The sequence below is a fragment of the Ciconia boyciana genome, chromosome 10 (genome assembly GCF_034638445.1).
Source record: "Ciconia boyciana chromosome 10, ASM3463844v1, whole genome shotgun sequence".
Classification (NCBI taxonomy): Eukaryota; Metazoa; Chordata; class Aves; order Ciconiiformes; family Ciconiidae; genus Ciconia; species Ciconia boyciana.
This window is the reverse complement of record NC_132943.1, coordinates 5,206,181-5,220,750: the sequence shown is the minus strand read 5'-3', so window position 1 is coordinate 5,220,750 and position 14,570 is coordinate 5,206,181. Positions and strand designations below refer to the sequence as shown.

Here is a 14,570-nt window from a genome sequence, read left to right as displayed (position 1 = left end):
TTCAAGACCCAGCATCAGATATAATGAGGTTAAATACATCTCACAAGATCCTGCCCTTCTCGGCTGTTTAGAGATGCAGTACAGTTAAATACACAACGTAAAGAAATGCATTACCTGAAAGTACACTTGGCAGCTCACTTTCTTCTCCTCTCAAAGCACATGGAAACTAGCTGGAGAACATTATCTCTCGAGTTTAAGTTTCTGTTACACAGTTTCTGCTGTGATAAGAGGAGAAAACCAATAAAGAATTTCTTACTGTTCAGTTTCGGTTTCTGCAATACATTGGCATAAGATACTCATTGAAGCACCAGCACTTGAACATGCCCTTCAGGTGGTTCTCCATCCACCTGCTATGTCCTCTTGGAAAGGAGGAGATGCAGTGCCTTAAGTGGATGCAGTCAGTTCACGGGCACAGCCTGGCATGCCGTTCATGTCTCTTCTTATGCACCTTATTCTACAGTTGAGTGTTTAATACCTATCCTCTGCCATTTAACACTTTCTCTTCCTGATAATCCACCATCGTACTGGTCTGCTGGGGCTAAATGGTCTTCCTCCCCCTTATCGCTACTTTTCATTGCCTTTTGGTGTACGCTTTGGCTGAGCAAACGCTATTGTATTCTGAAGAACTTTATCAGGACACCATGATCTCATCCTTCGTGCTGTCTTCTGCTCTCATCCTCTCTGCTAGTGTCCAAGTCGGGGTGATTTGAAATCTTTTGGTGGCCCAGTGGGGAGGGTTTTGGTAGTAAAAATAACAGGTAACCAGTAACAGACTTGAAAATTAAGAGTTTGAAAGCATGTTGGGAAGAGACTGTCTACTAAAGCATTAATATTCATGAGTGAGAAATTAATGTCCCTTTCTGCTATTTGAACTATTATTAATTCTTATTATGATTTTGAGAGCCATTATACACATTGATAGGCTAATGAACAGTCATTTATAGAGGGATTTTAAGACAGTTTATTCCTAGGAAGAAAATGCTAGCACTCTAAGACATGCTTCGCGCTATTTCAAAACCCTAATTCTTGTTGCTTGCTTTACTGCACATCAGGGTGATTTCTACCTAATCCAACTGTCTAAAGTAATCTATGATTTCCAATCAATCTTCTCTTTATTTGGCCTTTACTGCCATAGTATCTACAAATCCGTATTCTTACCAACTCTACTTAAAAAAGGTCTATAAACAACAATTAGGTGTTTTCAGTGTTTTTGGAGCTCTTCTGTATGTTAATAGTCCTGAGGCACAGTAAAAAAATCCCTTTTCTTCAATATCTTTTCCATTGCAGCTGATTCTTTGGCTACTTAGTGCTAATTACTCTGCCTGGTCAGTACAGAGCTGCTAGGAAATTTCCCTTCTTCTTCAGGTTGTTGTGAAAAAGAGGTTCTTCTATCCCTGTCTTTTCTGTTTGTTCTTCAAAAATGGGAATTACTAGAATGCAGGGCATGGGTGTGCAGTACAGTTAGAAGGAACGCATAATAATGCCAGAAATAAACCAATCTGATGACGGCTAGGAAAAAGGTAATTAGGACACATTCCCACACTGCCATGATGATTATATCCTTCGTCCAGCACTGAGCACCCCTTGGTCAGAGCCATACCTTTGGTAAGATGAAACGGTCTAAAAACCTATCTGTAGTAGGCAGGAACAAGTTACAAATGATATTTCTTGGGGATTTAGTCATTTAGCTAGAAGTTTCAGGATGAATGAGTACCCAAGCGGTGCCATGGACTCCTTATGCTGATGCTATTTTAAAGATTATGTGAAAAAATCCATAGCAAGCTTAGTATTATTTTTCCTGGATGATGCCATTTTAATTAACATCTTTATTATGTGCATGGGAACAAAATTTTACAGTACTGTGTATTAGGCAAAGTGCTTGCTCTCCACCCTCAATTTCCCCTATAAATAACTTTAGATATGGTCATAATATTAGAACAATTTAGATATGACCAGAATATTAGAAGATAATTCAGGGCATTATAGAATCTCAGAATTCTGCTTGCCAGGCTGAAGCTGGATAATTACTGTCCATATAAGCTTATATTGGAAAATTTCTACATGATAAATGGAAGGTCACAAGACCTCTGACTTAATACTAATTTTGTTTCTTAGGATTGGAAAGCAGTTTTTTTCAAGGACTTTGTCTAGTATATTACTGGCAAGTCATTTTGTGGTATTTTGGATGAAATATGCACTTCTAAAGTGTGCCCAAATGCTGCTATGAAGTCAGGTTCAGCCACACTTAAATTACTTAGCACCACAAATAGTTCTATTGATTTTCTGGAAGATCAACAGACGTGGTTCAACAGATTGTCTGCAAGTAAAATTGTGCTTCATGTGAGTAAGGTGGTAAAAGTGCCAATAACTGAGACACTTAATCACCTTATTTACAGAATTCAACCTCCATGGCCATACAAACCTATGCCAGGACTTCAGCCACTGAAACAAAAAAAAATCTGTCCCCAAAATCTGTTTTGAAATATTAGCAGGTAAATGTGTTAGTTGATTATAAATCTTTATTTTAACTGAACTAGTTTTCTTGAAAAGTCTCAGGCAGAAGGCATGGAAAAAAAGAAATTTGTCTACTACAGTCTTCTGTGCAATGATGGCTGATATCCACAGCATAGGAAATATTCAAATACCAGCTAGTCCTTCCAGATCTTTTCAGCTGGAGAAAGCTGTATAGACTGTGCATCTGCATAGACAGTGCATCTGTCCAACTGCAGTTACAAAAATACCCCCACTGATATTCCACAAAGGAAAATTCCACCCAGTTCCCAAAGCTGCAACATCTGTCTCTGGTTTGGAAGGCTTGAGTTCAGGTCTTTGATTTTCTCTGCAACAGGTTGGAAAGATTACTACATTGGAAAGATTTTTTCAATGAGGTCTAGTGATTATGCCTTCATTTCAGTTCCTTATCTCTAATATGAATTTAATAGGTGTCACATAAGTACTGTAGATAAAGAGGTGATTTATTGTTTAAAATACACACACAGAGACAGATGTATATATATGTATATACTCTAAATAGAAATCCTTTTGCCAGAAGTATGATTCTTCCGCAGACAGTTTTCTGAATGAAGGTATCTGTTACTCCTGTGTGCTTCCCACTTAAGGCAGATGAACACAGGAATGAGATTAATAAAAATATAATGTTGCCAAATCTGACTTGCAGGCTTTCAAGTGGAGTCCACAACCTAATATGAGATATCTCAGCCCTCAGTATGAGGAACAGAAAACATGGGATCCATGTCAGCCACCAAGTCCCTGAAGAAGGGACAGCATTTGTAGGGCACCAGATCTAGCTAGCGTACATGGCTTAGGTCCTGGCAACCCCTGCAGGATCAGGTCTCCCCAGACACTTAGGCAAAGTAACCCCCCATCTCTGGAGTTCAAGCTTTTCAGCCCTAGCAGAAAAGGAAGCGTTTCCCTGCACGGGGAGAAGGAGAGCCATAGGCACCTAAAGTTCTTCGAAGGCCACAATCATAGCATCTAATTAGCTTATGCACCTTCAGGGATAGATGGCAGCTGAATAAGGTTTTTCAGAATTATAATGGTGAATTTAAGTGCCTAGACACTACCTAAGGTCCACATTAGATACTCATATAATTTTTGGTTTTTTAAAGATCTGGATTTTTTTTTTTTTGATTGCTCTGATAGACCATTAACACTTTTTTCAACTGATTTCACACATATCCTTTCGATATATCAATTAGGGTCTCCTGGTGCATGCTAAGCAGAACTCACAATGTCATTCCTATCAATCCTATAACGTTATGTGTTACCCTACTATATGGAAACTGAAGATGGTTATTTAGCATCTTACACATGATAGAGTTTTATAACTTTTGGTTATTGAAAGATGTTAGATATAAAATTGATTACAGTTTTGCTGGTATGAGATACTGGTCTTTACTGGTCTTGTCTGACAAAATCTATGACGATAACATAGCAAAGCAATAAACTCTTCTTTCATGAGAATGATGGGCTTTTTTTAAACCCACAAAAGCTAGCAGTGCTATCTGTAGTTGCCAGTCCTCTCCATGTTGGTCAGTTGTCTTCATCTCCGGGATGGCTGGAATCAGTGAAAAGGTTTTCTCTGAGCTTGGGCTCTAGTCTTGTTTCAGAAAGGTCCCTCAAGAACCACTGCCTGCATGGTTCGATACAGCATGTTGCAGAAAGTCACATCTATCTGGGCAACGATCACACTTCGGTCTTCAGCAGGCCATAGCAAAGTTTGCACTGAATAATGCAACTTTTGAGGAGTTTGCACAGAAGCTGTCTGCACCAAAATCCAGCAAAAAACCGTGTCAGGAGGCAATAAACAAAGCTAGTCATCAATACATAATCATGATCGAAGAACAGAGCTACATTGGTTGAAAACATAGTGCAGCAAGGACCTGCTCTGAACTGCTATGCAGTGTTATGAAAATAGTAGCTGGGAAACAGAAAGGAAGTAAATACATTCATTTATTCTGACAGTCATAACATCCTTGTATCATCTTGGTGGAAAGTTACAAAAGATGTCTAAAGAGATTTTCAAAAGACATCTAAAGAAACCTCACTCGAGGCTTACAAAGAACAAGGCTCAAGGCCAACTCGTCTTGGAAAGACAAGTCAGCATATTGCACTGTAAGAAATCCATGACAGTCTCTTAACATCATCACGTAATAGGTTCCTGAGAAACCAAATCTTATCAGTCTCTGGCATTATGCAAATTTCTGTCATAATCTCAATCTGTGGGCTTCGAGTCCTAATCAAACTGCCTTCAGATTCACAGTTGGCGAGCCTCCTATTGAAATCGTTTTCCTATCCTCCATTTACTTGTCCAAGGAAGTTTTGGGGCTTGGCATGGCATCAGAAAGCCTCAATTTCATGTGAACATGGTGATTTATAAACAAATCCAAGGTCACCACAATACATCTCACATAATAAATCATAATTAATACCTTTTTTGGCCAACTCTAAATCCATAAACTAAACGTGAACAGAACAAAAAATGTGTAGAAACAAGAAGTATTCAAAAGCTGAGGTGCAACTCTTTAAAAGATTTCTTAAAAAAATGAATGATTTTGTGGGTAGCATACTCTCAGGGATATCCATCCATATAGATATATGAATAAGTGTATGGTTTATCTTTAGATGTATGTATTCTCCCAAGCACAATAACACTAAGAATAATAATAACGGCTTATTCAGAAAGTGGTACTAGGTATTTTCAGTAGAGATTGAGAACTATTAAATCCACTTTGGAAAGCTTTTTGAAACCTTATCTGGAAAGTTGTGTGAAATTCTGATTCAAGAATGATTAACTGGTATTGGAATAAAAAGAAAAAAACCCTCACATTTTAGAAGAGGTGCTAAGATGATATAGGACACAGAGAGACTAGAAGAGAAGGCTTCTAATCTACGGGTGTTAACAAAATACAGACAAGAAGTGTATATGATCATCCTGAGTGAAACCAGTAAGTAAAAAAAATAGATGAGAAAGTGCAGTTTAAACTGAAGAACTGTATTCCACGAGAGGTGTATAAACTGGCTACAAATATATTTAAGCTGTAACATTCCCAACCATTATAGCTACCATATTCTAGCACAGTCTCCACTCAAATTCAAGGCAGTAAGAAAGCATACCTCTACTGAAGATGTAAATGGAGGCATATTTGTAACAGCAGCAAACTGGTAGTTTGGTTCATCCAAACTAGGATGAACCAAGAGGTTCATCCCAGGCTTTTTGTTCCCAGGAGGTGTCAAGGAACAATATGCCCCAGTAACCTCCCAGTTCTCTTTCAATGACCTTCCCTTCACAGTTGCAAACTGTTTCTGCTCAACAGCATTTTTAAATAGATCTTTCCCGGTCTGGAAGCAACTGTTTCAGAAAAAAAAATGAAATTGGAAGGCATGTCTATGAATAGATTTTTTCTTTTGGGGTGGAAAATAGCCCAACATGTTCAGAAATAAAGGGCATTGAAAAGCAAATTGGTGGGTAAAACATTTCTTTTTTTTTTTTTTTTTTGCTTAGAAAGTTTTAACTAAGTTGTTGGAAGAGAAATGAAAAGGAAATCTACACATGAAGGTTTAGCTCCTCTGCAGGGCTTTGCTCTGTGAAGGAAGCCCAGGTAACATCTGTCCATAGGGAGCCTGATTCTAGATTGACTTTGCTTTTTTTTTCCTAAACATGAGCATCTGCCTTTAAAATAAGGTATGTTGTGATATTTATTAATCTTTTTCTTCTGTTAGCACACAATTCTGTTGGGCTACAAAGAGCACTTCATAAAACTCTTGGATGTTCACTGAAATAATATTTTAACTAGTTTTTTTCACCCCGTGAACGTTACCTAACACAGTGTCCCAGTGACACCATCAAACCAGTTAATTTATCTTTCGAGAAAAGAGGAGAATCTGAGGAACCTCACTGAAAGGGTTACACCAGTGATGAAAATTGCTTTAATATTAAAAGAACAGAAAAACTGTATCATTTGGTCTTATAAATATGGTGGAGGCTTTACAATTGTCATCAAAGGAAATGAAAAAGGTTCCAAAGAATTTGTACTTGGATTTTGCTGTCATGCAAAAGTTTGTGCAGGAGGGACATATTCTCCCCCAGCTTAGTCTTTTTTGTTATTATAGTTATAATATTTTTTAGCATAGTGGAAATTTTATTGCGGATGCCTGGCCTGTCTCTTAACTCATGCTAATTATATTCATAATTAAATGTTAAACAAGAATTGACTAGGCCAACTGGCTTGCACAGGTGTTTGTGATATGAATGGTTTAATGCTTACACAATAAATTATTGGATACAAATCTGCAGTAATCTGCTCAGCGAGAACCTTTTTCAAGAACTTTGCTGTACATGGTAGGTCCAGCATACTGCTTTGAAACCAGGAGTTGCAAATAGCACTTACTAGACAGGATCATGTCAAAACTGTGGCTTGTCCTCAATTGCGCAAGCACTAACAAGGCTAAAAGTTTTTTTCTGTCTTACCTGGGACACAGGTGCTCAGAGCATTAACGTTTATGGAGAGCTGGAGGAGTCATTGGATGCTTGGTGAAAATGTCATCTGGAGAGTAGCATGCCTCACTTCAATTTGCAAAAAAGTTGTTTATATTTGTAACTGATAGCCAGATTAATCTCTGAGGCTCCAGTAACTCTCTGTTAGCCTTACACCGACTGCAGGTTGACAGAATGTGGAATCAAAAACTTGCAAATGGAAAAAGACATGGGTTTCAGTTTGTTCCTTTTCTACTTATTTTTGGGGCGTGGAAAATAGTGTATTTGTGTAATTTAAATTTAATCTGTGGTTAAGAGACTCTTTCGTAGGGAAAAGAAAGGGCAGAAGCAAGCCAACTTGAGAGTTCATATGTGGGTTAGTGTAAGAGAACCTCACAGAGAAAATCGAGTAGGAGAGAATGGTGAAAGAGAAGACAAAGAGAAACTGAGAAATCCAAGCAACAACACTGGGCAGAAAAGAAGGAAGAAAAAGAGAGAAGGAGCTATTTAGTGACTGTGACAAGATCTCTGTAACCTGGAGTGTTTGCGGGAGGCAGGGGGAGAGGAACTTCTCATGAAGGTTATCTGGAGCTCTTGACAAAGTGAGAATTGGCACTCTAGGTTTGAGGGGAAAAATGTTTCATCAGCCTTGTGAGTGAAGCTTCCACTCGGGGAAAGTAATAACAGGAGGAGAAGCAGCCTATAATGCCCCAGTTACACAATTTCAGAGGTGCAAAAATGGAAGAGTTGGGGGGCGGGGGGGAAGTGGGAAGAGAAGACCAGGAAGGGAGGGAAAAGGAGAACCTTCAAGAACAAGAGAAGGGAATGCTGAAAGTCATCACCTCCAGTGCTGTGCTGTCTCCCTCTCTCCATACAGTTTACTTTCTACAAGTTGCTACCTTCCCCAAATAAGAGTAATACCACACATCTCTGTGTGGTGGCATGTTGGATCTGAACGAGCAAAGATTAGGCATGATAATGTCTTGGTGGCAAAAGATGACAACTGACTTGTTCTCTAGTCCTCACCACGTAGACATTTCAAGACCCGGACTACTACTCTATTAGAAGACCTAGACTACTACAGCTGTAGTATCCAGAGTAGGCACTAACTATATGGACTACTTTTATGCATCCTAAATACTTCAAGCAGCTTTGGTGCCTGGTAAATTTAAGCCTGCTTCACTTATACCAGTAGTCCTTCAAGGGACTACTACCTCCCTCAGGGCTCTCCAGCACCAGCATGCTCCAACCACATTGCCCGAACACTCCTCACATCAGACTCTTCATCTGGAAATTTCTCCACCAGATAGGTAGTGCAACTTTGTGGGTTCTCAAGTTCTGGCAGGTAAAACCAGCCATAAACCATGCCTTAATATGGACCATTACCTTGCAGGTTTTATAACATATCCTTTTATAATGATGAAAAGTGTACATAGCACCACGGCATCAGGGAAGGCTCTTTGTAACTTCAGACAAGACTCCTGATAATTTAATTATAATAATGCTTTAAATGAGCTAGAAGAAAATGCATAACTTTAGCCTTTACACTTAGGACCATGACAAACCTTTGGGTGAGAATCTGGTAGAAGTGAAATCAAGTAATACAGACCCTGCTTTAACTGTACCTTTATCACCTGAAAGCAGTAATCAGTCAGAAAGGAGTCACAACAGTTCATTTTTTTCTGGAAATGTTCTAGAAATGGTCTGAAAACAGCCTGGAGAATGAAACGAGAAACTAAATGTTCTAAAAATTCCACAAAGTAGGCAGGCACAGAATCAAGTCATGAATGGTCAAAAAAAATATCCTCACGGTTTACCATAATAGCACACATAAAGGGTTGGAAAAGAAAAAAACGCCACGTTGCGAAAGGGCATGATAAAACACAACAATATGACTAGAATAATAACAGTAGCACTATCCGCAGAATACTCCCTGAATTTCACAGAATTTCAGAGAAAAGTTAAGTCACAGATTGAAATCGGGCACAGATTTGCCAGGGTGGAAGTCAAGGTCTCCTTCCCTGAAAACATCACCTTGCAGCATTGCTTGGCACAGGCCTGGCTTCCCAACAGCAACGTTTTGAGCAGATCTGGGTCTGCCACGGGAAGTGCGATTGCAAACTGAAATACTTTGGAAAAGTAATGATGTCTGAATGTGAGGGTAGGCTTGTGTTCTTACCAAGGCTGGGCCAGAGTTCAAAGTTAATAGGATTTATAATGTCCCTTGAGGGACACAAATTGTGAAAAAGTAGTGCCGGAAAACTGGGTAATGTGGCTGCGGAAAAGCATCTTTAGCAGCTGTACTACACCAGCTGTACCAGATAACAGCTAAAAAGGAAGTCAAGTAAAGTAAGAAATAGTGTGGGAATGGAAGCAATGAGTAGTGCTGCACATCCTCCTCCTAAACGGGTGTCAGGGAGCGTGCAGCCCCGAGGCAACCTATTGCACAAGAAACTCATTGACCAAAACTTTTACTTTTAAGGATGCTTCCTTGGATGCAGAAATATTTCTGCAATCCGCTGCCTTGTGCTTGTAGTACAGGTATTTAATTTGAAATGCCCACCATTTTAAAATAAAATGCAGTTTGTCTTGCTTCCTGGAGAGTCAAACTGCTCCCTTTGACTCCCTTCTATATAAAATTCATTAGCCTGTTAACCCGTTTGACTATTGTTACATTTTGGCCAAAGCACTAATGCTTTAATTGCCTGGGAAGGTAGTATATCACACAGATAATCTCGCTAAGATCAGGAGCACAATCTAATTCACCGGCAACTCATGGTCTGACTCATTCACTGTTAAACACTTTTGAGTGATAGTGTTGCACCGGGAAAAAAAAAAAAATCTTGCAAACCAGGCACAAAACCTCTTCACCTAGATTTGTTTAGATGGTTAGAAAATCAAACCGTGTTAATCAAACCGATATTAATCACTCATACAAAATGTAAGATCTAAAGCAACCAGAAAGGTGGGACTCTCAATGGTTTTAGAAACCCAAAATGTAACTGAGAGCTGGAGATCTGCTTAAGCTCGTATGAAATACCTTGTGTTTGTAACTCGTTATCAGGAGAGCCCCGGCGAACAAGGGAAATATTTTCCAAGCTGGCACTGCTGCAGTGTCACATAAAGGGCAATAGCTGCACATACAGAGAAAGTGGGAGGTGAGCAGTGACCGGGACTAAAATCCAACCCAAATTGCACTGTATATCTTCTCCCCACGCTCCTACAGGTGACACTGAAAGTAAAAAGGGACAGGGGAAATTGCCCTGGTACCTACACGGGGTGCCTACCCGTAAGGAAGGCAAATAAAGTGAGAACAGCTGCAACAACTTCTTTTTCTTTTTCTTTTTCTTTTTCTTTTTCTTTTTCTTTTTCTTTTTCTTTTTCTTTTCCTTTTCCTTTTCCTTTTTCTATTTCTTTTTCTTTTTCTTTTCTTTTTCTTTTTCTTTTTCTTTTTCTTTTTCTTTTTCTTTTTCTTTTTCTTTTTCTTTTTCTTTTTCTTTTTCTTTTTTCTTTTTCTTTCTTTTTCCTTTTCTTTTTCTCTTTTCTTCCTTTCCTTTCCTTTCCTTTCCTTTCCTTTCCTTTCCTTTCCTTTCCTTTCCTTTCCTTTCTTTCCTTTCCTTTCCTTTCCTTTCCTTTCCTTTCCTTTCCTTTCCTTTCCTTTCCTTTCCTTTCCTTTCCTTTCCTTTCCTTTCCTTTCCTTTCCTTTCCTTTCCTTTCCTTTCCTTTCCTTTCCTTTCCTTTTTATTTCCCTTTCCCTTTCCCTTTCCCTTTCCCTTTCCCTTTCCCTTTCCCTTTCCCTTTCCCTTTCCCTTCTTCCTTTTCCGTTCCTTTCTCTTTCCTCTTACTTTCCCTTTCCCTTTTCTTCTTCTTTTTTTTTCTTTTTCTTTTCTTTTCCTTTTCAAACAAAAACAAAACGGGAGAAGCAGGAAGGGTTGCCTGGCAGGCAGGCTTATATACGCTTCTGCAGCTCCAGCCCTGGGCTATCAAGTGCCACTTCTAGAACAGCCTTTTCCTTGGCTCATGTTTGATTTGCATCTGTATGTGCACATGCAGCCAGAACTAACCTACGCTCTGCAGCTGAGGTCGTTGCTTGTTTTTCTTTACACCACAGAGCATGGCACCTGATGAGGCTACATTCCTGCTCGCAAGCTTAAGTGTATTAGCATTTTAAAAAAAATTAGCCCACTGCGTGGATATAAATCCTCCGCAGAGAAGTGGTGAGGGTAACCACTTTAGGAGACGTTAGTAGAATTTGATCCAAGATATGTGTTTTTGCTTTGAAGCGGTAGCTGTCCTTTAGTTCAGATGGTATTTGTGAATCACTGCCTCAAAAAAGGGGTCTTTTGGCACATGCTTTAGGCTGATGACAGGCAAAATGAAGTAGATTCTGTCTCAGAAATCTCCAAAAATAATCTTAGGTTTGACATAACACACCATGTCATGAAGTGATATAAGCCACATAAGCACAAAGCAGGCTTTAAATTTAAAGAAGAATAATCCTATTTTCAGATACGATACGTTCCATCAATTTGGATAACAAATATCTGATGCAGAATATAGGCAGTAGGCTGTTAATGTTGAGATCCCTTAAAACCTGCAATTCCTGGTAGTTAGTGGCTGTGCTAGCCTGCTTTCTACCTCTGCTATAGTTGCTCAGACTATCCACACACACACAGATCAAGCATGCACACATGCACTAAAGATTTCTATCTGGAAATAAAGATCTGGTTTTTTACTGTCTTTAACCCCTCAGCACCAGTGATCTAGAGTTCCCGATGCTAAAGAGTGATGCAAAATGCATTAATGCTTAGCACTGGGAAATCCCAACTCCTGGTGCCAAGAGGTTCATAAATATAGTAATGAAACCTCTTGACTCAAAGTGAGCACTATTTAGCAGAACAAGCATGAACAGCCTTTAGGAGATTTTGCAGCTGGATTTGTTCCACTGTGTCAGAGCTGAACCTCCATGATAGTGGTTTTAAAAACTGTGCACGGCTAAAAACCAGAGTTTAAGGAAGCCAGGCAGTCAAAAATTAAAAAAAAAAAAAAAATCTGTGGAAAGGAAAAGTAAATACACCACTGTATCACATACCAGAAGAACAGGCACCAAGAATCCCAAAGTATGAATTCAGTGACAGATGTCAAGGTCTTTGGGAAGTGTCCACCAAGCTTTATTTTGCACATGTTCCTGAACAACTAAAAAGAGTACTTTGTGTGATAATTTACTAGCAAATCAGTATCAATAAATCAGAATCATGTAAGCAGTCATGTTTATTATATCCTTGTTGCTTAATATTCATGATAGTAATTTATTTTTATAGTACAGTTTCACTGTTATCTCCTCCATTGCTGTAACTTTGAGTCAAGCAAGCTGCAAAAGTAGAAGGTCAGGTAACCCTTTGAAGGCTGTAAAAGTTCATTCACTTGGAATTTGCTTGGTTAGGGTTTTTTTGAAAATGCTTTAGTGGCTCCTTAAAATATTTATACTACAATTCCTAACCTAGCATTATTTATTTAACAAATATCACTGCAAAATGAGAGTTGCAAAGCAGTATATGGATACCAACTCTCTAAATGAAGAATCCAAAATTTATAGAACTGCACAATCGAAAATGGTCATGAAATCTGGTGTTAAGGTCTGTATTTTAACTGAAACTAACACTTTTCTTTTAAAAAATTTAAGGCACGCACTTATTTAAGACTTCCTAATATTTTGCAATGGCAAGAATGAAATTAAAATTAAGATTTTTTTTTTTTTTAATGTTAAAAACAGGAATAAATTTGTTCCTTGATTCACCAAGGTGTTTTGCTGTGCTTTCTCAGTTTAAGTGGAAGCAAATGGAATTCCCACTTCACACCACTTTCCACTTCAAGAGAAACACAAAGGAGTTATAATCTAAGTAGAAGTTCAGGATCAAACATATAAGCCTTGTTAACCAGGTTGGCAATGTTAGAAACAGGAGTTTTTATCCGTGGGACATGCAGAGTACAAACAACTACAACTTCTACCTGTCACTCCTACTGAAACACGCCATTAGTGACTCAGTGAGTCCTCAGTAACTTAAGACCTAATCTTTAATAGTGCATTTTAACAGTGCTCAACAGATTTAACTGAGTAACCCTTGTTTCTTCTTTTCCTCTACTTTTTAGTAGAAAACAGGATTTTAGCTATGCCAGTTGAGTTACAAGGACCCATACCTTTCTTTTAGTGCAGTCATAAAGCATGATTAGGTTTAATGAGAAACAGCACAAATTCGAAGATGATGTAGATGTCAAGATCCTCTGCACTGCCTATAAATCAGAAATCAGCAGCAGAATTCCTAATTTTCTTTGGATTGTTTTCTTTAATATTTTTCCGTGCTGCTGATCTGCTTTACCATTTCACCTCAGACTGAGTTTATGTGGTGGAAGAAGCATTCAATATGTAAAACTCTTCTGGTTAAAGACAGTCTATAACTATACAATAGCCTTATTGGTATGTCCCCTTGTCTTTCATTTAAGGATGAGCTTTTGATGAAGCTGTATTGGTTACTGCACTTAATCAATTGTTTCTCATCTAGGAACATATTTTTCATTAGACAGGAGGTGGAGGCCACAAAAAGAAATATTGCTGATCAGATGAACGAAGTATAAACCTACCTCATCACAAAGATAACATCTAAAAATGCTTCAGGTTTATTTATGGCAAACAAAAAATATGACTAGCCTTCAAGAAATGAAGAAGATAAGCAGACATAAAAGACGTTTTTATTCTAAGTGTAAACTACCATTAAATGTATTTAGATTTACACCCTATAATTATTATGATTGTAGCAATTAATCAATCAACTGATTAACATGTAGGGTCAGCAGGACACAGTGATCTTATCTTGAAGCTTGAATTAATTAATTATTCCTTACTCTACGTTATTATTTTCTACTTGTGTATGTTTTCTCAAAGTGTCCCTATTGACAAAATATATCTTTTTTATTTTTTTTTATGATATATTGAGTCAAGCACGGAAAGTTACTGACGTACATTTACTAATTTGCCATCAGAATTTCAAATTAATTAAAAGATTTTTAAAGCATTGCATAATTTTTAACTACTTGTTATATTCTAATTAGCCGGGTTCAATTAAATTGTTTTCAACGCAGCGACTTAAGAGCTGTCATCTCTTCAAGTGGAGTCAAATTCAGCGGGTATATATTGTTGCAATGATATAATTCTGTGTTCCCTATACCACAAGCCAGCGAAGCCTTTCTGAGCAGTGTATTTGTTTACTGTCTGTGGCAGCGTGAGGATTTTCCAGTTCCACAGGCAATTGTGCTCTCAGGAGGTCTTCCTGAAATTCAGCTACATTTTAATTTGCTTTATGCAAAAGCATTACTTCCAATATCCTGTTTATTGTGCTGAACGTTTCCTCTGTCTCCTTGCAGTAGAATTTGGGTCACACTGAAGTCACCAACAAAACTCTTGTTGGCTCCAGAGCAGACACCGTCTTATCGTTCGTGTTTGCTTCCTTCAGGTGTTAGTAGTTCATTGCCGTTCCTCTGGCATCCTCCGTCATGATTTAACCAAGCCCCTTTTCAT

The 14,570-nt window shown here is 38.4% G+C and overlaps 2 protein-coding genes across 2 annotated transcripts in view; one reads left to right on the top strand and one right to left on the bottom strand.

The window, feature by feature from the left end:
* Positions 1-14,570, top strand: part of ARHGAP15 (Rho GTPase activating protein 15) — a 331,003-nt gene that overhangs the window by 269,818 nt on the left and 46,615 nt on the right. The window lies entirely within an intron of this gene.
* The window catches only part of GTDC1 (glycosyltransferase like domain containing 1), a 343,668-nt gene continuing 329,217 nt past the window's right edge, over positions 120-14,570 (bottom strand). Inside the window, exon 13 of the mRNA XM_072874179.1 lies at positions 120-218. Within this exon, the coding sequence (XP_072730280.1) occupies positions 135-218 (84 nt within the window). The 3' untranslated portion in view covers positions 120-134. The remainder of the gene's footprint in view (positions 219-14,570) is intronic.